Source organism: Callorhinchus milii, unplaced genomic scaffold (assembly GCF_018977255.1).
Source record: "Callorhinchus milii isolate IMCB2004 unplaced genomic scaffold, IMCB_Cmil_1.0 Scaffold3, whole genome shotgun sequence".
In the NCBI taxonomy this organism is placed as follows: domain Eukaryota; kingdom Metazoa; phylum Chordata; class Chondrichthyes; order Chimaeriformes; family Callorhinchidae; genus Callorhinchus; species Callorhinchus milii.
In genome coordinates, this window is record NW_024704744.1 from 80,208,721 (window position 1) to 80,231,568 (window position 22,848).

At 54.3% G+C, this 22,848-nt stretch overlaps 1 protein-coding gene across 2 annotated transcripts; it reads right to left on the reverse strand.

The window, feature by feature from the left end:
• Positions 1 to 4,900: 4,900 nt before the first annotated feature.
• LOC103177926 (calpain-1 catalytic subunit) lies at positions 4,901 to 20,401 on the reverse strand. 2 transcript variants are annotated; one of them, XM_042332861.1, is made up of 22 exons: positions 20,351 to 20,401; positions 16,363 to 16,610; positions 14,853 to 14,922; positions 12,137 to 12,255; positions 11,404 to 11,537; positions 10,920 to 11,088; positions 10,613 to 10,696; positions 10,316 to 10,401; positions 10,111 to 10,182; positions 9,824 to 9,984; positions 9,314 to 9,483; positions 9,186 to 9,197; positions 8,611 to 8,822; positions 8,391 to 8,430; positions 8,195 to 8,260; positions 8,011 to 8,068; positions 7,725 to 7,789; positions 7,470 to 7,538; positions 7,298 to 7,376; positions 6,962 to 7,075; positions 6,051 to 6,106; positions 4,901 to 5,516 (listed from the first exon to the last, which is right to left on the reverse strand). In XM_042332861.1, exons 2-22 carry the CDS (start codon positions 16,600 to 16,602, stop codon positions 5,490 to 5,492), a joined length of 2,103 nt encoding a protein of 700 aa, XP_042188795.1. In that variant the 5' UTR covers positions 16,603 to 16,610; positions 20,351 to 20,401; the 3' UTR covers positions 4,901 to 5,489. The 2 variants fall into 2 exon arrangements, with proteins under 2 accessions (XP_042188795.1, XP_042188793.1); XM_042332859.1 differs by having other exon boundaries at positions 7,298 to 7,538.
• Between the last annotated feature and the right edge of the window lie 2,447 nt (positions 20,402 to 22,848).

A 22,848-nucleotide genomic window follows, 5' to 3' on the forward strand; every position in this document is an offset into this window, starting at 1 on the left:
CACCCTCACCTGTCTGTCACCCTCATCCCGACCTGTCTGTCACCCTCACCTGTCTGTCACCCTCACCCTCACCTGTCTGTCACCCCCACCTGTCTGTCACCCTCACCTGTCTGTCACCCTCACCCTCACCTGTCTGTCACCCCCACCCTCACCTCCACCCCCACCCTCACCCCAACCCACACGTCCACCTCCACCCTCACCCCACCGTCAACTCCACCCTCACCCCTACCTCCATCCCCACCTCCACCCTCACCCCCACCCCCACCCTCACCCCCACCCTCACCCCACCCTCACCCCCACTCTCACCCCCACCCTCACCCCCACCCTCACCTCCACCCCCACCCCCACCCTCACCCTCACCCCCACCCTCACCCCCACCCTCACCCCCACCCCCACCCTCACCCTCACCCCCACCCTCACCCCCACCCTCACCCTCACCCCCACCCCCACCCTCACCTCCACCCCCAACCCCACCCTCACCCCCACCTGTCTGTCACCCTCACCCTCACCTGTCTGTCACCCTCACCCCCACCTGTCTCTCACCCTCACCCTCACCTGTCTGTCACCCTCACCCCCACCTGTCTGTCACCCTCACCCTCACCTGTCTGTCATCCTCACCATCACCTGTCTGTCACCCTCACCTGTCTGTCACCCTCACCTGTCTGTCACCCTCACCTGTCTGTCACCCTCACCTGTCTGTCACGCTCACCTCCACCTGTCTGTCACCCTCACCCCCACCTGTCTGTCACCCTCACCTGTCTGTCACCCTCACCTGTCTGTCACCCTCACCTGTCTGTCACCCTCACCCTCACCTGTCTGCCACCCTCACCCTCACCTGTCTCTCACCCTCACCCTCACCTGTCTGTCACCATCACCTGTCTGTCACCCTCACCCCCACCTGTCTGTCACCCTCACCCCCACCTGTCTGTCATCCTCACCCTCACCTGTCTGTCACCCTCACCCTCACCTGTCTGTCACCCTCACCTGTCTGTCACCCTCACCTGTCTGTCACCCTCACCCTCACCTGTCTGTCACCCTCACCCTCACCTGTCTGTCACCCTCACCTGTCTGTCACCCTCATCCCGACCTGTCTGTCACCCTCACCTGTCTGTCACCCTCACCCTCACCTGTCTGTCACCCCCACCTGTCTGTCACCCTCACCTGTCTGTCACCCTCACCCTCACCTGTCTGTCACCCTCACCTCACCTGTCTGTCACCCTCACCTGTCTGTCACCCTCACCTGTCTGTCACCCTCACCTGTCTGTCACCCTCACCCCCACCTGTCTGTCACCCTCACCTATCTGTCACCCTCACCTTCACCTGTCTGTCACCCTCACCCCCACCTGTCTGTCACCCTCACCTATCTGTCACCCTCACCTTCACCTGTCTGTCACCCTCACCCTCACCTGTCTGTCACCCTCACCTTCACCTGTCTGTCACCCTCACCTGTCTGCCACCCTCACCTGTCTGTCACCCTCACCCTCACCTGTCTGTCACCCTCACCCTCACCTGTCTGTCACCCTCACCTGTCTGTCACCCTCACCTGTCTGTCAATCTCACCTGTCTGTCACCCTCACCCCGACCTGTCTGTCACCCTCACCCCCACCTGTCTGTCACCCTCACCTGTCTGTCACCCTCACCCTCACCTGTCTGTCACCCCACCCGTCTGTCACCCTCACCTGTCTGTCACCCTCACCCTCACCTGTCTGTCACCCTCACCTGTCTGTCACCCTCACCTGTCTGTCACCCTCACCCCCACCTGTCTGTCACCCTCACCCTCACCTGTCTGTCACCCTCACCTGTCTGTCACCCTCACCTCTCTGTCACCCTCACCTGTCTGTCACCCTCACCTGTCTGTCACCTCACCCTCACCTGTCTCTCACCCTCACCCTCACCTGTCTGTCACCCTCACCTGTCTGTCACCCTCACCCTCACCTGTCTCTCACCCTCACCCTCACCTGTCTGTCACCCTCACCTTCACCTGTCTGTCACCCTCACCTGTCTGTCACCCTCACCTGTCTGTCACCCTCACCCTCACCTGTCTGTCACCCTCACCCTCACCTGTCTGTCACCCTCACCTGTCTGTCACCCTCACCTGTCTGTCAACCTCACCTGTCTGTCACCCTCACCCCGACCTGTCTGTCACCCTCACCCCCACCTGTCTGTCACCCTCACCTGTCTGTCCCCCTCACCCTCACCTGTCTGTCACCCCCACCCGTCTGTCACCCTCACCTGTCTGTCACCCTCACCCTCACCTGTCTGTCACCCTCACCTGTCTGTCACCCTCACCTGTCTGTCACCCTCACCCCCACCTGTCTGTCACCCTCACCCTTCACCTGTCTGTCACCCTCACCTGTCTGTCACCCTCACCTCTCTGTCACCCTCACCTGTCTGTCACCCTCACCTGTCTGTCACCCTCACCCTCACCTGTCTCTCACCCTCACCCTCACCTGTCTGTCACCCTCACCTGTCTGTCACCCTCACCTGTCTGTCACCCTCACCCCCACCTGTCTGTCACCCTCACCCCCACCTGTCTCTCACCCTCACCCTCACCTGTCTGTCACCCCCACCTGTCTGTCACCCTCACCCCCACCTGTCTGTCACCCTCACCCGCACCTGTCTGTCATCCTCACCCCCACCTGTCTCTCACCCTCACCCTCACCTGTCTGTCACCCTCACCATGTCTGTCACCCTCACCCTCACCTGTCTGTCACTCTCACCCCCACCTGTCTGTCACCCTCACCTATCTGTCACCCTCACCTTCACCTGTCTGTCACCCTCACCCCCACCTGTCTGTCACCCTCACCTGTCTGTCACCCTCACCTGTCTGTCACCCTCACCTCTCTGTCACCCTCACCTGTCTGTCACCCTCACCTGTCTGTCACCCTCACCCTCACCTGTCTGTCACCCTCACCTGTCTGTCACCCTCACCTGTCTGTCACCCTCACCCCCACCTGTCTGCCACCCTCACCCGCACCTGTCTCTCACCCTCACCCTCACCTGTCTGTCACCCCCACCTGTTTGTCACCCTCACCCCCACCTGTCTGTCACCCTCACCCGCACCTGTCTGTCATCCTCACCCCCACCTGTCTCTCACCCTCACCCTCACCTGTCTGTCACCCTCACCATGTCTGTCACCCTCACCCTCACCTGTCTGTCACTCTCACCCCCACCTGTCTGTCACCCTCACCTATCTGTCACCCTCACCTTCACCTGTCTGTCACCCTCACCCTCACCTGTCTGTCACCCTCACCTTCACCTGTCTGTCACCCTCACCCTGTCTGTCACCCTCACCCTGTCTGTCACCCTGACACTCACCTGTCTGTCACCCTCACCTGTCTGTCACCCTCACCCCCACCTGTCTGACACCCTCACCCTGTCTGTCACCCCCACCCTCACCCTGTCTGTCACCCTTACTCTGGCTGTCACCCTCTCCCTCACCTGTTTGTCACTCTCACTCTGCCTGGCCTCTTTAGATGTCCACCTGGCTCAGATGGTAGCCCTCTCAGCTCTTGAGTTTTAGACTACTCACATAGCCTGACACCGCTGTCGCCTCATTTTGGCCTCTAACTCCCTTAACCTCACCAGCCTCTCCCTCAAATAATTGGTGGTCAGTTTGATCCTCATCTTTACTCTCTTCCTCAGATCCGGCCTCAACAACAACAACATTTCATTTATCCCTCCCTTCCCTCCCCTCACCCTGACCATTTCCCCCCTGCTCGGGTCATGACCCAACTATGCAGCGCCTTGGGACGTCCTCCTGACGTGAAAGGCGCTTTATAAATGGAATCTTGTTGTTGTTGTATGTACATCTCGTCAGCCATACCCACCGCTCTAAAACTCTTCGAGTCATTAATCAATATGAAGAGCATTCTATATATGCAAGTTGTTACTGGAGGAGCACTGGAGATGCCATCCTTTGGATGAGACATTAAACCGAGATCCCATCTGCCTGTTCAGGTATACATTAAAGATCCCATGATACTATTCGAAAAGAGAAGGGTGCTTCTGGCCAACAATCCCCTAAATAAAACTGGTCGCTTACTCTAAAAGCTGTTTGTGGGACACTCTGTGTGCACACTGGCTGTCACATATCGCCCACACAATAAACAGTCAATCCAATTTACAGTGTTACTTGTGAAGCATTTGAGACGCCTCAATGTGATAAAAGTTCTGTATCAAATGCAGAAGAAGAAGTTTCCTGGCCAACAATCCCCAAATAAAATGGGTCATTTGCTTCTTGGCTGTTTGTGGGACATTGTGCTGCATAAATTGGCTGCCGAATTCGCGTACAAACAACAACAACTTGGATTTATATAGCGCCCTCCACACTGGACGGTGTCTCAGAGCGCTTCACAGTAACGGACGGATCCTGGGACCGAGCCAGGGGGAGGGGGAGTAAGGTAACCAAAGGCGCGGTCAAAAAGAAAGGTTTTCAGCAGAGACCTGAAAGTGGGAAGGGAGGGAGCGAGACGAAGAGGGTGAGGAAGGCAGTTCCAGAGCCTCGGGGCATAGTGGCTGAAGGCACTGCCGCCGAGGGTGGAGCGGAGGACTCGGGGGACGAGGAGGCCAGACCCGGAGGAATGAAGGCAACGGGTGCTGTGCTGAGGAGAGAGGTCAGAGAGGTAGGGGGGTGCAGAGGAGTGCAGGAACTTGAATATGAAGGTGAGGATCTTGAAATCGAAAACTCAGTCACTACACTTTACAGTAACTCCTGTGAATTACTTTGAGATGCCCCCCCATGTGAAAGATGTGATATCAAATATAAAGATTTTTATTATTAATAATGCTGCCACCATTTTGTACTGTTTTGCTGTTCCTGCCCCCACCAACCCACCTTCACTGCTTCCGACAATGATCGAGACAGACAGAGGCTGAACGTTTAATTCTCAGGAGGATGCATTGTTTATAAAGTTTATTGCATCTTATGCCAGCGAAGCCATTCATCGTACATGCTAAAAACAGGCTGTGGTCATCATGGTTACTATTGGAGCAGGAGAGAGGTCAAAATGAAGGGGGGTTAAGTCCAAAATAGTAGGGGGAAGAGATGAAAAATAGGGGAAAAGATCAATTATGGGGTGGGGGGGTGGTGAGGTCATATACAGGAGAGAGAAGAGAGGCCATATACACAAGAGGCCATATACAGGAGGAGTGGCTAGAGGGCATTTACAGGAGGAGTGAGAGTCCCATTCCTGTGGTTAGAGGCCATATACAATGGGGGAGAGGCTACATACAGGAGGAAGAGGCCATATACAGGAGGGAAAGGCCGTATACAGGTGGGGGAGGCCGTATACCGGAGGGGGAGGCCGTATACCGGAGGGGGAGGCTGTATACCGGAGGGGAAAGCTTGTATACAGGAGAGAGAGATTGTATACAGGAGGAAGGTAGTGGTTGGATATCAAGGGGGAGCGGCTGTATAGAGTACAGAGTGAGGATCACACTGGAGTCAGAGGCACTTGCTCGCTGTGTCTGGTTGTTGAAGCTGTTTTCTAGCTGGACATGGTCAGCGTAAGCCACTGTGAAGAGAGAGGAGCCACGAATTAGATTTACAGCGACCAAGAGAGACACAGGTCTGGCCTGAGTGCATTGGGGTACTGCTGGAGTTTAAGCTATAGACCGTATAGTTTGCCACCAAAAGCACTGTCTTGCACGTTTTTCACTGTTTGTCCACCATACACATTAGAGCTTTGGCTTACAGAGCTAACAGGAGCTGAGTGGGAGAATGGCCTACCCTCACTGACTGGTCTGTCTCTCCGAGTACGACCAGTGAGCCAGGCTGGGCTGTGACCAGTAGTGCCCTGGAGTACTATGCACCCAACTGGCTGAGGAACAGGATGAAAGAGTGTTGACTATAGAGGGTTGACCAGATCCCGATATCCTTTGGGGGAGGGGAGCTTATACTAAGTAACATAGCCCAGTAGGGAGGGGGGAACGATTAAAAAAGGGGCTGTTCTCTGTGTGTTCCGAATACTGGGGCTGAAGCCTGGGATGTTCCTGCTGTGTGTGGCTCAGCCGGGCATTGTATAAACCTGGAATTCACTGTAGCTCACCTCCATGATGTTCATCTCTATTGTGCCATCCTCCTTCTCCAGAGCTTTGAAGGATCCTGTAAGTAGAGAGAGACTTAGTGTAGGTCTGTGCTCTGCTCACATACGGAGTAGCTCATTCTGTACAAGCAATACGTTTCTGCCAGCTCCAATTCCACTTCCACAACTTTTATAACAATAATCCTTGCATTTGATATAGCGCCTTATCATGTCATTAAGTCGTCTCAAAGCGTTTCACAGAATATACTGTAAAGTGAATTAACTGTTTATTTTTGGGCAAAACTCAGCAGCCAAGTGGCACAGCAGTGTCCCACAAATAATCGTACATTGAGTGACCAAATTATTTTGGAGGAGGAGGGATTATTACCCCCAGAAAGCTGTCCGCCAGTTGACTAACAACTGGGTTCCTCCTTACTGCCCTCCTACAAGGTGTGTGGAATAAGGAAACTTGCCTAAGGTTTCACACCACCAGGAAATCAAACCCAGGCCCTCTCTCTTCTCCCAATCATTGAATCTCTTACCTCTCTCGTTCTCCCTCTGATTCTCTAACCCTCTCTCATGAACAACTGACTTCCTGAGGCCGTCCGCTCCATAGTGTAGAGGGTGCAGGACACAACAGGGTGGGGCAGGACAGATTGGGGCTAGGCAGGGTAGGGCAGGAGCAAGGGCAGGTTAGGTGCGGGGGCAGGGGGTGGCTGTACAGGGTAAGGCAGGGCAAAGTGAGGCAGGGCAGGATAGGGCGGAACAGGGTTGGGCGGGGCATGGCGTGGCAGGACAAGGTGGGGCATGACAGGGTGGGGCATGACAGGGTGGGGCAGGACAAGGTGGGGCATGACAGGGTGGGGCATGACAAGGTGGGGCTGGGTAGTGGCAGGGATGGGTTAGGTGCAGGGGCATGCAGGGTGCTGACTCACTGAACATGACCTCCAGTTTGACTAGGGCACCAATGAAGTTGTCAAAGTCGATGGTATCATTGTCCGCGTAGCGCCCGACGATGGACTGGAGGATCCGATTGTTCAGCTTAAATCCTGAGAGCAAGAGAGGGAGAGAGTGTGTGTGAGTGAGAGAGAGAGAGAGAGCAAGAACAAGAGTACGAGAGAGAGGCGCGAGCGAGAGAGGGAGAGAGGCGATTACACAAAGAACACCCCCTCCCCACAAACACACACACAGATATCCCCCCTCTCTCATGTACAGACACACACAGATAAACCCTTCCCCCTTCACACAACACACACACTATTTCCAGTTACCTGAAGCTTCCAGGGCAAGTCTCATTTCGTAAGTGCTCATTGTTCCAGACTTGTCCAGGTCAAACTGTCGGAAGATGCCCTGCAAGAGACACAGCATTAACACATCATTAACATGGTACTGGCACGGCACTAACACGGCACTAACACACCACCTCCTGCACTCGCCACATACCAGCCATTTGCGAATCTTGTTCCAAAGGACCTGAAACTCCAGGATTCCGAGCCGAGCACTGCCATCCTTCTGTATGACCAGCTCAGGACAACAACAGATACATCAGGCGCTGACCCCCACCTTGCGCCCCCGCCTCCCCACCATCCGCAGGCCCTCACACAACCCCCCACCCCCACTCCCCGCAGGCCGTCACCAAGGGTGGAGGCACCAAGGGAGGGGGGGCCGTGCGGCAAGCGTTGTGCATAAAAAGGATACGTCCATCAAATTAACCATTGTTCGGCACGAGTCCAGACAGAAGCCGTCAGTCTTCAGATCGTGATCTGTATCAACAGTCAGAGCGATAACTAACCGCCACCCCCCACACGACAGACATTCCCAACACTGACCCCCTCACACTGACCTCTTCACATTGACCCCCTCTCACACTGACTCCCACTTCACTCTGACCTCCCCTCACATTGAACCCCCACTCAGAAATTTCACCACATACATTCCCGCCCCACCACCACCACCCACGCACGCACGCACACGTGTCACTTACGTCGGGACAGAACCCGGTTTAGGATTGTCTTCAGTTCAAAGACACTGATCTCCATGTCCTGTAGAGAGGAGACAGGCCGTGAGGTCAGGGTTAGTGGTGCGGGGAGGAAGGGTGGGGAAGTGTGAAAGGGGAGAGGGAGCAGGGTATACGGGAGTGGGGGGAGAGGGAGCAAGTTCCATCTTACCTCTCCAGCCAGTTGGCGAAACATGTTTTTGAAATTCTCGTCCACATCATCTTCCGACATCTCTGGCTGCAAAAGAGAGTGGTTAGAGAGAGAGATTAATAAGAGAGAGAGGTTAGAGAGAGAGAGAGAGAGAGACACACAGAATTGGGGGGGGGCGTTGGGGGGCAGCGTGAAGGGGGAAGGACCCGACACTTACCTCATCTTCCAGATCTGCTGTGATCTCATCATCCAGCTCCCTGCGGCAGAGAGAAGATTAGTGTCACTGCCCACCTGACTCCCCCTCCTTACCTCCCCATTCACTACCCTCCCCCATCACCCTCGCTCCCTCCTCTCCTCTCCCTCCTCACCCTTTGCCCCTCCCCACTTCCGCCCCTCCCCTCCTTCCTCCCCCTCCTCCCCTCTCATGGCTCACATACTCAGACTCAGCTTGTTTCTCAGTGAAGACCCTCAGGACGAAGTCAGCTTCCTGCCGGGGCTCGAAGGTAGAGGGGACGATGATGTACTCTCCAGGGGGCAGCCTGATACGGGAGCTGACCTCACGCAAGTTGATGAAGGTCTCGGAGCGAGCACAGGACCCGTGGGTCAAGAAGAAATCCTTCTTCAGGTGCACGTTCTGACAGCCGTGATACTGGGAGAGCGAAAGGGGTCAGCACAGAGTACAGAGCACACAGAACAGAAAGCACACAGCACAGAGCACACAGCAATGTCCGAGCACACAGCACAGAACACAGTCCAGAGCACACAGCCCAGTGCACAGCACAAAGCACACTACTTCACTCTGAACCTAACGTGCTGTATTTGTGCTAGACAGACAGTGTAGTGGGAGCTTTACTCTGTCTCTAACCCTGCTGTCACTGACCTGGGAATGTCGACTGACAGTGTGGAGGGAGCTTTACTCTGTAACTAACTTGTATCTAACTGTGAAGCTTGTTCACTGTGTCTGTTGGCGCTGGTTGCCTCAGTACCAGATCTGGCTCTCGATGTTACTTACCTCCTCTGGGACCTAGGGAGAGAAAACAAGAGTTTTAAATGACAGTTTGCATCCTTTGTCCCTCTCCTCCACGCCCCTCCCTCCCGGGTCCCACCTCCTGTGACCCTCCTCCCCACTATCACCCTCACCTCGTAGATGGCGAAGCCGATGGTGTGCATGTCCTGCCCCTGGCGCCGAAAACGACGACGGTCTTTCTGCATCAGCGCGCACAGGAAGCTGCAGGCCAACTCCTCATCTTCCGGGTCATCATCCTCCTCCGACAGAGTGATCTTAAACTGTGGGTTAATCCAGAACGTGGCTGTGGGGAAGAGGAAGTACTGCAGATTTAATCTAGAATGTGGCTGTGAACGTGAGAGAGAGGTGCCAGAGATTTAATCTAGAGCATTGCTGTGAGGGTTACTAGAGATTTCATCTAGAATGTGGCTGAGGGAAGGAGTGTGACACAGGAGATTAATCTGGAAAAAGACTGGCGGGATAGTGTTGTTGGAGGTTAATCTAGAATGTGACCGAGGATGTTAGATTGTGCATTATGGAGATTAAGATAGAACTTGAGTGTGGAGACAGAGGTTGTCATTGGAGTTTAATCTCGAACACAGAGAGTTCCACGGTGCGTGTGTTGGATGCTGCGCTGCTCTCACCCGGGTTGTTGCGGCAGCCGCCAGCGGTGCTGCCCCGTCTCCAACACCCGTCATACACAGCCGTGTGCCACTTCCTGACCTCCTCCATCTGCAGCGCGTCCGGAGACAGGTTACAGATCTCCAGCCTCGAGAACTGCCGCAGGAACTCAGAGAAATCCATCCTGTACCACACAAGACGGGATCAAAACCGGGGAGTTAGTCAGTGTATAAGCCAGGACAGTAACCACAGTGTATCGCCAGTGCCCACACCCCCCCACACGCAACAGTCTCCGGGCTCTGTTACCTACCAGAACTCTCCGTCCTCCTTGTTCACCATTCCATCCCTCTCATCGTCGCCAATGTGATCCCATTCTGAGGAGCTGGGGGGAGAGCAGAGATCAGAGGACAGCAAACCCTCCACTCCAACCCCTCTTTCTCTCCCCCATGCACACACTGATTCCCTCCGTCTGTCCTATTCACACATGACACACCCTCCTCCCTATATACACAGACCCGTCACTCCACGATCCTGTCCACTCCACTTGTCCCCATGGGTTCCGGATTCGGATCAGTCTGACCTGGCGCCCGCGGTAATCCACCTGAGGGTCAGAGACGCACCGAGGGTCAGAGACGCACCGAGGGTCAGAGACGCACCGAGGGTCAGAGACGCACCGAGGGTCAGAGACGCACCGAGGGTCAGAGACGCACCGAGGGTCAGAGACGCACCGAGGGTCGCACGCACAGAGGGTCGCACGCACGGAGGGTCACTGGGGAGGGGTGGGGGCCATGCTGAGGAGAACAGCCACAGACCTCTTTCACCCCGGTGACTGAGTAAGCGTGACCTTTCACCAACTTCTTAAAGGTCACGGCTTCTTGGTCGTGGGCGCTAGTGATCTGGGAGAGAGAAGCAGAGAGTCATTGTCACACTCGCACGCACAACACATCTGGCCCTACCCTCTCTCCCGCACTCGCCAACCTCTTGCTTGTCTGGCCCCACCCTCCCACCAACCAGTCCCACCCTCTCATGCACCCCCCTAGTCGCTCGCCCGGCCCTCCCATGTGACCGGCACACGCCCCACCCTCCCGTGTACCCGGCCCAACCCTCCCACACACTCACATCAATGGAGCAGCCGAGCAGTGAGCCTCGCTCCACGGCTTTCCTGATGACGGAGTACAGGTCTCGTGGCGCTTTGTTCAGTTGATACATCTCAGCCACTCCGCCAGTGAAATCCTCAAACCCTTCCGTGGTGCTGCCGCCCGACAGCGCCTCGTACGAGCCGTTCAGCCTAATGAGAGTCTCGTTACTGCATGGCATTGAGGCAGCATCTCCCTCCCCAGAGAATAATATTCCATTATCCCACCCCAACTACGATCCACCCCTATCTCACCCCAACCACATCCCATCCCCAGCATCCCAGAGAATAATACATCTCACCCCATCACTCCAACCCTCAACTATCTCTCCTAGTACCCCACCCACCTTATCATCCCGCGCCACCTCTACAGGCAATGTATCCAAAGAGGGAGAGGGGGAAGAGGATCAGTGAGGGAGGGAGATGCGATAGGGAGGGGGGAGGACAAGGTGGGTGAAGGTGACATACTTGGCATAAGCTTTCTCCACCAGTGCGCTCCAGAACTCGTTGTTTTCGGCCGAGTGGACGAACACCAGTTCTCCATCCTTGGTGGGCAGCTGGTCGTCAATCACCACATCCACCCACTCCCCGTACTGCCAGAACTAAGAGAAACCAGAGGAGACAGTCATAATGTCCGTCCATCAGTCAGGCACACTGTCACACGGTGTTACTGTGGGTCAGGGGCGGAAGGAGAGACCATTAGAGGAGATGAGGTGGAGGCAGTGGGTCAGGTAGGACTGGAACCAAAAGACTGCAGAGCCACGGAAGTGGATGAGGGAGAAGAGGTGATGAAGGAGAATGCAATGGTGGACAGTGTTGAAAATAGTGGAGAGGTCAAGAAGATCAAGGGGGCAGAGGGAGCCCTGGTCACACTCAGAGAGATGGTATCATTGGTGACTTTGATGAGGGCTGTCTCAGTGCTGTGAGCAGGATGGAAACAGGACTGGAAGGGCTGGAGCAAGGAGTTGAGGGCCTGGAGCAGGCAGGGGGCAGGAGCAGGGAGTGGAAGGGCTGAAGCAGTGAGGGGAAGGGCTGGAGCAGGGAGTGGAGGGAAAGGTGAGAGTGGAGTTCAATGGCAGCAGTGTGCTCCAGGACAGTAGATAGGATGGGCAGGTGGAGATGGGACAGGGTGGGGAGTTTGATCGGCGGGGAGGGGGGTTGGGAGGGAGTACTGGGTGGTCGCTCTCTGACTTTGTTGTACCTGGAAATGGAATATTCCAGCATATTCCTCCTGGAAGCTCTGTCCATGTGGCACGACCCGGTGCAGCACCTCATTGTTCAGGGTCAGAGACGCGATGGCAGCCAGGAGCCAGCAGTCACCTGAGGCCAGAAGGTGCGGGGACAAGCAGTCAATAACCTGGAACAGCACACGGGCACCAACGGCCCCAGCTCTGGCCCGTGTCCCAGCCTCCCCCACCCCAACCCCCCACCCCAACCCCCAGCCCCACCAACGCCCCAGTCCCACCACCCCCCCAACCCACACACACCCTAGTCCCACCACATCCCAGCCCACAGCCCCCCAGCCCACACACCCCCAGGCCCAGCCTGTATTCTAGCCCACCCCAACAGCCCACGCTGCCCCAACTCCACCATTCCCCCACCCCCAAGCACACCCCACCCCAGCCTCATCACCACCAGCCTACACACACACTACCCCCACCCACCCCCAGCCCCAACACCTCCCAGCTCCCCAATGCCCCTCCAGCCTCAGCACACGCCCCAGCCCCAGCACATCCCCAGCCCACAAACCCCCTAGCACCCACATCCCGTGTGGTAATGTGGAAGGAAAAAGAGGATTTACGTCGGGGTGGGGGAGGGGGTGGGGTAGACAATACAGGACAGAGTGAGGGAAATGGAATGGTTGACATTCTCGCATAGTCACTGATCACCAGATAACTTTTACTGCAAGACGGAAACATCTGTGCAGGAAGGGAGGGCAATTCCGTCTCTCATTGTCCTGGAAACCTCCAGATACACTCTTTGTGATGAAAGACTGTATTTGACAGCAGGAGCCACAGCTTTCGAGAGACAGGACAAGTGAGAGCTCCTCCATTCGTCCTCTCTGTTCAGCTAACTCAAGTTCACCGTATGTCCCCCGCCCTCTCTGCACCACCATGGGTGGCCGAAACTTCAGTTCCTATCCTACTCCCCCATAACATCTGGACCTCTCTCCCTCCACAACTCAATCTCAGCCCCCCCACCGTTTTCTGGCTAAGTCCTGCCTCAAATCCTGCCTCTTCAAACTTGCCAGCAGTACATCTGCACAAACGGCTTCTCCTCCCCCTCTCAGCCAGTCACCTGCGGGGTACCCCAAGGATCTATCCTTGATGCCCTCCTCTTCCTAATCTATATGCTCCCTCTTCGGGATGTCATCCGCAGACATGGATTACACATCCACATGTACGCGGATGACACCCGACTCTATTTTTCCACCTCACTTTGCGACCCCCAGTCCCCTGATGTTCTGTCAGCCTGCCTGTCAGACATCAGGAGCTGGATGAGCGCGAATTTCCTTCAGCTAAATGTTGACAAGACGGAAGCCATACTCTTTGGCTCTCGTCAACGTCTTCAATCGCACGATTCTCACCTCCTCCACCTACCCAACCTGCCCCTAAAGCTCTCCAAACCCGTACGCAACCTAGGCGTCAGGTTCGACCCCCAATTATCCTTCTTCCCCACATCCGGTCCCTCACCAGTACCGCTTTCTTCCACCTCCGACGCATCACCCATCTCCGCCAATATCGCACCCCAAACTCCTTTCCTCACTCCCTCCGCCTCGCCCCCTCACTTCCTGCTTTCAGGTCTCGCCTAAAGACCTTTCTTTTCGACCGCGCCTTTGGTCACCTTCCTCCCCCTCCCCCGGGCTCGGCCCCGGGATCCGTTACTGTGAAGCGCTCCGAGACGCCGTCCGGCGTGGAGGGCGCTGTATAAATCCAAGTTGTTGTTTTTGTTGTCGTTGAGTGTGCCATCCCCACATCCGCGCTCGTGAGATCAGTGTGAGTGTACAAGATTCACATCGGCGAGTGCAGCTTTAAGAAGCTTGGAGCTCGGCAAAGTGAATGCTGTTAGTCAGCAGGCAGGAATGTGGGAAAGCATCCAAGGGTGAGCCTGCAGCGAGCCTGCTAAAAACTACTATACAGACTGAGGCCCTGAGCATTCACTCACACACCCAGAAACACACACACACACACCTCCTGACACACACACACACACATACACAGACACACACTCACGCAGAGACGAGCACGAACACGAACACAGACACATGCATTCAGACACGCACCACACTCACACAGGGACACGCACACACACAAGCACAAGCATAGAAATAAACACACATACACACACACACACACACGTGTATGCGCACACACAGACACATGCAGAGACAGACACATGCAGAGACACACACTCGGGAGACACACACGCATACCCAGACATACACAATCCCAGTCACCCCCGCACCCCAGACACACACACACAGAAGGAGAAAGAGAAGAGATGGAAGCTAAATTGGGGCCTTTTCCACTGGATCCGAGGGGAATGGATGTGTGTAAAGTGGTAACGGGGAGGAGAGTAAATGAGGAAGAGCAGTCACTCCAAAAGGGCTCCAAGACTCTACTCCATGTGAAGGGAGCTTATAAATGCAAGTTGTTGTTGTTTAATCGTTGCTTATAGCTCATTCCTCTAAAACTGGGGATCATCCTCATTGCTCTCCACTGTACTGCCTTTTAGGGTCTGGGTTTACCCCAACGAGAGCTGTACACAGTACTCCAGGTCTGACCAAAGCTGTATACAGTACACTAGGTGTGGTCTGATCATAGCTGACGGGGGAAGGGTGGGCGGTAAGAAGCTTGGAGTCTTATTTCTGCACATTATACAGCCCCACTGGGGGGGAAGAGGGGGACTGCACTCACCCAAAGCTCCCTGGCACACATCAGTCCTGCTTGCTCCATCGGTGATGAATTGTGGATCAGCAACAAGTTCCTGGACAGAACAGAGCATCAAATCACTGCACCCCAAAATTCAAATCAAATCACTCTCTCCCCACACCCCCCGCCAAAATTCAAATCACACCCTCCCAAAATTCACATCAAATCACTGTCCCTGAAATTCATTTCAATTCATTGCCCCCTTAAATTCAAATCACTGCATCAAAATCAGATTACTATCTCAGATTCAAATTACTGCCACTCTGAAATCAAATCAAAGTCTCAAAATCAAATCACTGACTCCCAAAATTAAAACAATCCCTCCAGAATCAAACCACCAACCCACCCTGAAATCAAAGGGTGATTTTGATCCAAATCAAGGCACTGCCACAATCAGATCAGTTCCCATCAAATCACTCCAACTTCAAATTTGCCCCCCATTACAACAACCACCACAAAATTACATTTGTATAGCGCCTTTCACGTCGGGAGGACGTCCCAAGGCGCTGGACAGTCAGAGTTCAGACCCAAGTCGGGATCGGGGAGGGTGGAGGGCAGGGGAGGATGCAGGGTGATTGAAAGCACGGTCGAAAAGGAAGGTCTTGAGATGGGTCTTGAAGGAGGCAAGGGAGGGGGCGAGGCGGAGGGACTGCGGGATGGAGTTCCAGAGGGTGGGGGCAGAGTGGCAGAAGCCCCGACTGCCAATGGTGGGATAAGCGGGCTGGGGAACATGAAGCAGGCTGAAGCCTGCTGAGCGGAGGGAGCGAGCAGGATAGAGGGTTTAGGAGGTCATAGAGATAGGGTGGAGCAAGACCGTGGAGGGCTTTGAAGGTGAGGACCAGGATTTTGAATTGTATTCTCTGTGTGATGGGAAGCCAGTGGAGTCAGGCGAGGATGGGGGTGATAGGGTCACGGAGCCTGGTGCAGGAGAGGACACGGGCTTCAGAGTTCTGGATGACCTGCAGCCTCGGGAGGGAGGAGTTGGGGGGGGGGGTGTCAACAAGCAAGGAGTTTGCATAGTCAAATGTCGATGTAATGAAAGCGTGTATGAGGGTTTCAGCGGCCTGCGGTGTGAGACAGTGGTGGAGTCGGCCAATGGGGAAGGCAGAGCAGTCATGGCACAGATGTGGGGTAGAGAGGATAGTTGAGGGTCAAACAAGACCCCAAGGTTTCGGACTGGATTAGTGAGGTGGAGTTTGCAACCCTGGATGGTGATGCTGTCAGCGCCTGAGGTGTGAAGGCGTTGACGGGAGCCAATCAGGAGAGCCTCGGTCTTGTTGAAGAAAGGACTTGATGTCTGACGGTTATTCTGTCAGGACAGCACTGGAGTCGAGGGTGGAGGCAGAGAGGTAGAGTTGGGTGTCATCCGCAAACATGTAGAAGTTGACCTCATGTCTGCGAATGGTGTCACCAAGAGGGAGCATATAGATACTGAAGAGGAATCATTCCCCCCTCAAATCATCCCACAATGAAACCCCCTCCTCCCCATGCTTACAGTGGGTCTCTGCCAGACGATGCCTCTGGTTTTGGAGGTGTACGGGCCAAGCTCCTTGAAGCCGATGGATGAGGCAATCGCGGGGAACTGGGGGTCTTCGAAGAGGCAGCAGTTCTCCAGACACTCCCCACGCAGCACCCCGTAATCCTGGTTCAGAAAACGCAGCGCTCTCTCATTCGATCCCATCCCTTCACGTTTCTGACGGTCTTTCTGTATCCGAGCGGAGACTCCTGTCAGCATCCTTTGCTCTGCACGGAGAAAAAGCAGGGGTCAGAGAACAGAGGAATCGGGAATGGGGCAGCAATCAGTTCCCACTTCACTGAGAGCACAGCATGTAATCCTCATCCTGCTGAACAAACAGCTACAGAGGCTGACAAAATGCTGTGCAAGCAACGAGAGAGCTGAGCTTTATATAAATGATGCAGCACCCACAACATCAAAACATCGTCAAGAGCTTCACAAGATACTGTATTATCTATAATAATAATAAAATCCTTGCATTTGATCTAGAGTCTAATCGCATCTTTATGATGTCTCAAAGCACTTCGCAGAACACTTCGCAGTGAATTGTCCGTATATTTTGTGGATGGAACGCAGTAGCCAATTGCGCACAGCAGTGTCCCACAAACAGTCGTGGATTGAAGTGACCAATTTTTTTTTAAGGAATTATTATCCCGGAAAAGCAATCCGCCAATTAACTAACGACCAGGTTCCTGAGGCATGTGGAGTAAGGAAACTTGCTCAACATTTCGCCCTGCCGGGAATCAAACCCAGGTCTCTCGCTTGCAAGGCGAGTCTCTAACCACTGGAGTGAATGGAGAATGGAGAATGGAGTGACTGTGTGTTTTGCAGGCAAACGGGACTGCCAATTTGCACACAGCAATGTTACACAAATAGCGGTGATGTGACTGTGGCCATGACACCAGGAGAAACTCTCTTTTCAAATAACTCCATGAGATCTTTAGCATCCACCTGAACAGGCAGATGGGGGCTCGGTTTAACAGATAATCCGAAGGACATCCCCCGATGATGTAGTGCTGCCCCAGCACTGCACTGGAGTGTCAGAGTAGACTGTGAGTCCAAATGCCCCGATATTAACGAGAGAAAGTGCAAGTGAGTACCATTAGGTGCCAGACTGGCTCCTAATGGTCCTAATGCTACGTGGCTGGTAGTTGGTACTACAATACAATACAAAATTACATTTGTATAGCGCCTGTCCATCGGGAGGACATCCCAAGGCTCTTCGACCATGCCTTCGGTCACTTCCTAACCCCACCCTCCCTGCCCTCCAACTCCCTGATCCCAACTTCCAGATCATGTCCAAATCCTTGACTGTCTGACATGAAAGGCGCTATACAAATCCCACCATGCTGCGTTTGTGTGGGAGTGGAGGGAGTGCTTTCCTGACCAATATTCCTCCCACATCTCAAACTACCCACTTCCAGACTGACTGACTGAATCGCCATTGGTGCTGTGTGTGTGAGTCCCACATTATTATACAGATCAGCTGCTGTGTGAGCCACAGCCTTGTTTACTGCTGAATCACTGTCAGCTGACTTTGAGACAAGATTACTCAATGCAAGGAGCTTCTGGATCAAAAGTCGTGATTATCCAGTTTCCATCTTGGTTAATTAGAGTGTGTATGTGTGTATTAGGGGGAAGGGCAGCGGCTGGGCTGGCACCCAAGGGGTTAATCAGACACTAGCCTCTCTTTTGGCGTTCAAAGTGAAACCTAATAACGTGGCCTCAGGGTACAGATTCCCCTTGGATCAGGGCTACAGGAGCCTGCCAGCCCCAAACACAGCCAGGGTGGCACATTTTCTCACCAGCAGTTTATGATAATAATAATCCTTGCATTTGATATTGTGCCTTATCATGTTGTTAAGACATCTCAAAGCAGTTCAAACGCTTTATCAGCAACAACAGCGACAACAAATTGCATCCATATAGCGCCTTTCACGTCTGGAGAATGTTTAACATCCCACTGCTCAGTATGTGGAATAATTTGCCCACGCACCACATCATGTGTGCGAACTCCGGTACACAATTAATCCATAGGGGCAGGCTGGCACTGAGTGAGAAGCGAGCCTGTCTCCCAGGCTCTTTCTCATGACCCTGCACAAAAAAGAACCCTGAACGTTCAATCTTTTGCAGTTGCTGTCCCTCCCATCACCCACCCACCCACCCCGCCTCAGGCGAGTCTCAGCCAGGCCAGCATTCGGTGTGCAAATGGCCTCAGTAGCCTTCTGACCACTGGAGCATAGAGGGGAACAAAAACAACAAATTACAATTGTATTGCGCCTTTCACGTCAGGAGGATTTAGCACCGAGCTGGGGGTTGGGATCAGGAGGGGTGGCGGGCAGGGAGGGTAGAGGTAGGAGGGTGACCGAAGGCACAGTCAAACAGGAAAGTCTTGAGATGGGCGAGGGATTGAGGCGAAGGGATTGTGGGATGGAGTTCCAAAGGGTGGGGACAGAAAGACTGAAGGCCCTATCGCCGATGGTGAAGCGTGCCAGAGCCCGCAGAGCAGAGGGAGAGGGCAGACCAGAATGGGGTTAACAGGTCACAGAGGTAGGAGGGAGCAAGGCCGTGGAGGGCTTTGAAAGCGAGGTACGGGGTCTCAGAATATTCACCGAGAGCACAAGGTTCTGGAAGCGTAACCGGGGCAAGACAACACCTTAGGAAAACGCTGAAAAAACATACAGAATGGGAAAAGCCAAACTGTTATTCGACTGGGCTTGTGAGAGAGGCTCGGGATGAGGGTGTGGTTCTGGCTAAAGAACAAGCCATGCAGCAAACAAGAACTGGCACAGAGATTGAGGCTCCAGGGCAGAGACCCGGCCACAAACTGATCCTCGACTCCCACATCTTGTCAGGGCTGGCCTGGGAGGGTGGGCACCCTAGGGGGTTCACAGGCTGGCACTGCGGGGGTGGGGTTGGGGCTGAGGGTAAAGGCATTCCTGAAGCTGGAGACGCAGTGAAATTAGTGGAATTTCAGGCCCTGAGGGAGGGGAGATCACCATTTTTTTTTAAAAAATCACATATTCAGGTTAGAGCTTGAAGAGAGACTGTGGAAGAGAGTGAGAGAGAAAAGCATGGAAAAGAGAGCGAAAGAAACCGACAGAGAGGAAGTCAAAGAGGGCATGAGGCAGAGAGAGACAAAAATGGACTTGGCTAAAATAGCTCAGTAAAAATGGGGTGGGGAAGATTAGGTCAAATCTCTCCAGAGAGGTACAAACAGCTAAGAGATATACACAGAGTGGTGCAGTACAGAGGGATGCACAGACACACAGAGATATAGTACAGTAGAGGGACACACACAGAGAGGTACAGTATAGTACAGAGGGATATACACACACACACACAGAGGTACAGTGTAGTACAGAGGGATACACACACACACACAGAGAGGTACAGTGTAGTACAGAGGGATATACACACACACAGAGAGGTACAGTGTAGTACAGAGGGATACACACAGAGGTACAGTGTAGTACAGAGGGATACACACACACACAGAGAGGTACAATGTAGTACAGAGGGATACACACACACACAGAGAGGTACAGTGTAGTACAGAGGGATACACACACACACAGAGAGGTACAATGTAGTACAGAGGGATACACACACACACAGAGGTACAGTATTGCACAGAGGGATACACACACAGAGAGGTACAGTACAGAGGGACAGAGACAGCCAAAGAGAGGCACAGGAGAGAGGGAGAGAGACAGCCACAGAGCTACAGTGGTTATATATAACAAATCCTGGACTCAGGGAGGACAGAGCTGATAACGGTCGCGAGTCTCACCCTCTCTTAGTCCAATCTGTGTCTCTGACTGTCACTCACTGTCTCCCGTTCCTCTGTGTGTGTGTGTGTGTGTGTGTGTGTATCTGTGTCTCAGTCTCTGTGTGGGTGAGTGAGTGAGTGGGTGATGTTCGGGCTGTGTGTGGCGATCTCTCTGTGTGTCTCTCTCTTACTAACCTCAGGGCCAATGTTGGAGCCGCTCCCTCCCTCCCTGTGAGTGAGTGAGTGAGTGAGTGTGTGCCCAGAGAGCCCCGCCCGCTGCACCACAGCTTAAAGCTGCACAGTGTGCAGAGAGTCCCAACGTGTGTCCACACACACACACACATATATACATATATATATATATATGTGTGTAGTGCGTATCGTGTTTGTGTCTGTGCAAAGTGCACATATCTGCAATGCTTGAAGAAAGCGCAAAATTCTGCAGATGCTGGAAATCCGAAACGCGAAAAGCGCTCTCTCAAACGCAAGGATTATTATTGCGTATCGAAAGCAGAAGTGGCTGGGAACGCTCCGCAGACCGGGCAGCACCGATGGAGCAAGTGCGTCAACTTTCGGGGGGGGGGGGGCCACGACCCTTTTTGCCAAGAACCCTGCATTCTGACGAAGGGCCGTGGACCCGAAACGTTGACTCACTTTGCTTTCTCCACAGATGCTGCCCGACCCGCGGAGCGTTCCCAGCCACTTCTGCTTTTGTTTATAATGCATTGTGTTTTTGCACGTGTGTCGTTTGTCTATGTAGTGAATGTATGTGTTGCACACAGTGTGAGTGTATTGTCTGTGTGTGAACAGTGTGTATGTACTGTGTATACATTTATTGTGTGTATGTACATGGAAATGTGTGCGTGTGCTGAATAGTGGGTGTACATTGAGCTGGGGCTGCGCTGGGAAGCACTGGGCTGGAGTCATGTTAAGCTGGAGTTGGTGAGTTGGAGTTAGTATGAGCTGGGGTTGTGCTGGGAGGAGCTGGTAATGTGCTGGCGCTGTGCTGGGAGGAGCTGGACTGTGCTGGGAGAAGGTGGGCTGTACTGAGAAGAGCTGGGCGGAGCTGGGCTGAGAGCAGGGGGGGGCTGTGGGGAGCTGGACTGTATTGGAAGGAGCTGGGCTGTGCTGGGAGGAGCTGGGCTGTATTGGGAGGAATTGGGATATACTGGGAGGAGCTTTGGTGTGCTGAGAAGATCTAGGCTATGCTGGCAGGAGCTGGGTTGGGGCTGTACTCGGAGGAGCTGTGCTGGGGGGAGCTTGGCTGTGCTGGGTTGGGAGGGGCAGTGGTGGGCTGAGCTGTGCTGGGAGGAGGTGGGCTGTGCTGGGAGGAGCTGTCTTGTGCTGGGAGGAGCTGGGCTGGGAGGAGTTGTGCTGGGTTGGGAAAGGCTATGCTGGACGAGGAGAAGCTGGATGTATTCGGAGGAGCTGGGCTGTGCTGGGAGGATCTACGCTGTTCTGGCAGGGGCTGTACTCGGAGGAGCTGAGAGGAGCTGGGCATGGGCTCTACTTGGAGGAGCTGGGCTGTACTGGGAAGAACTCGACTGTGCTTGGAGGAGCTGGGATGGGCTGTTCTGGGAGGAGCTGGCCTGTGCTGGGAGGATCTGGCCTGTGCTGGGAGGAGCTAGGCTGGGGCTATGCTGAGAGAAGCTGGTTGTGCTGCGAGTTGCTGGGCTGTGCTGGGTGAAGCTGTGAGTTGCTGGCCTGGGCTGTGCTGGGCGAGCTGTGGTGGGGCTGTATTGGGAGGAACTGGCCTGTGCTGGGCGGGGCTGGGCTCTGCTGGGAAGAACTGGGCTGCGCTGGAAGGAGCTGGGCTGCGCTGGGAGGAGTTGGGCTTTTGCTGGCAGGAGTTGGGCTGGGAGGAGTTGGAATGGGCTGGGAGGAGTTGGGATAGGCTCGGAGAAGCCAGGGCTGTGTTGGGAGGAGCTAGGGTTGTGCAGAAAAGAGTCGGGATGGGCTGGGAGAAGTTGGGATGGGCTGGGAGAATCTGGGGCTGTGTTGGGAGAGCTAGGGTTGTGCAGAGAAAAGCTGGGCTGGAAGAGCTGGACTGTGCTGGGAGGAGGTGGGCTGTGCTGGGTAGAGCTCGGGCTGTGCTGGGAGGGGCTGAGCTCTGTTAGGAGGAGCTTGGCTGTGCTGGACTGGGAGGAGCTGGATGTATTTGGAGGAGTTAGGCTATGCTGGGAGGAGCTCCACCCTCATACACCGCCTCTCCGTTTTACTCAATCTACGTGGACCTGCCCTTGCCTGGTTCGATTCCTATCTCTCTCACCGTCTCCACTTTGTTGCCTCTAATGGTTTCTCCTCCAGCCCCCACACTGTCACGTCTCGTGTCCCCCAGGGCTCTGTCCTTGGCCCTCTCCTCTTTAATATCTACATGCTCCCCCTTGGTGACATCATCCGCAGACATGGGGTCAACTTCCAAATGTATGCGGATGACACCCAACTGTGGAGTCCTGTAGCTCAGTGGTTAGAGCACTCGCTTTGCAAGCGAGAGACCTGAGTTCAATTCCAGGCAGAGGGCGAAACCTTGAGCAAGTTTCCTTACTCCACACAGAGCCTAATAATAAATCCCTCCAAAACCCAAAACAATAATAAATTGGTCATTTTCAATCTATGACTGTTTGTGGGACATTGCTGTGCGCAATTGGCTGCCGCGTTCGCCCACAAATATACAGTCAATTCACTTTACAGTG

Excerpts from the sequence above, each read along its gene's own strand:
- LOC103177926 (XM_042332859.1), bottom strand. The coding sequence starts at position 16,602 with ATGCTGACAGGAGTCTCCGCTCGGATACAGAAAGACCGTCAGAAACGT. Across the intron at positions 11,089-11,403 it reads GTGGAGAAAGCTTATGCCAA|GCTGAACGGCTCGTACGAGG; the intron begins GTATGTCACCTT and ends GACTCTCATTAG. Across the intron at positions 10,183-10,315 it reads ACAGGATCGTGGAGTGACGG|CTCCTCAGAATGGGATCACA; the intron begins GTCTGTGTATAT and ends CTCTCCCCCCAG.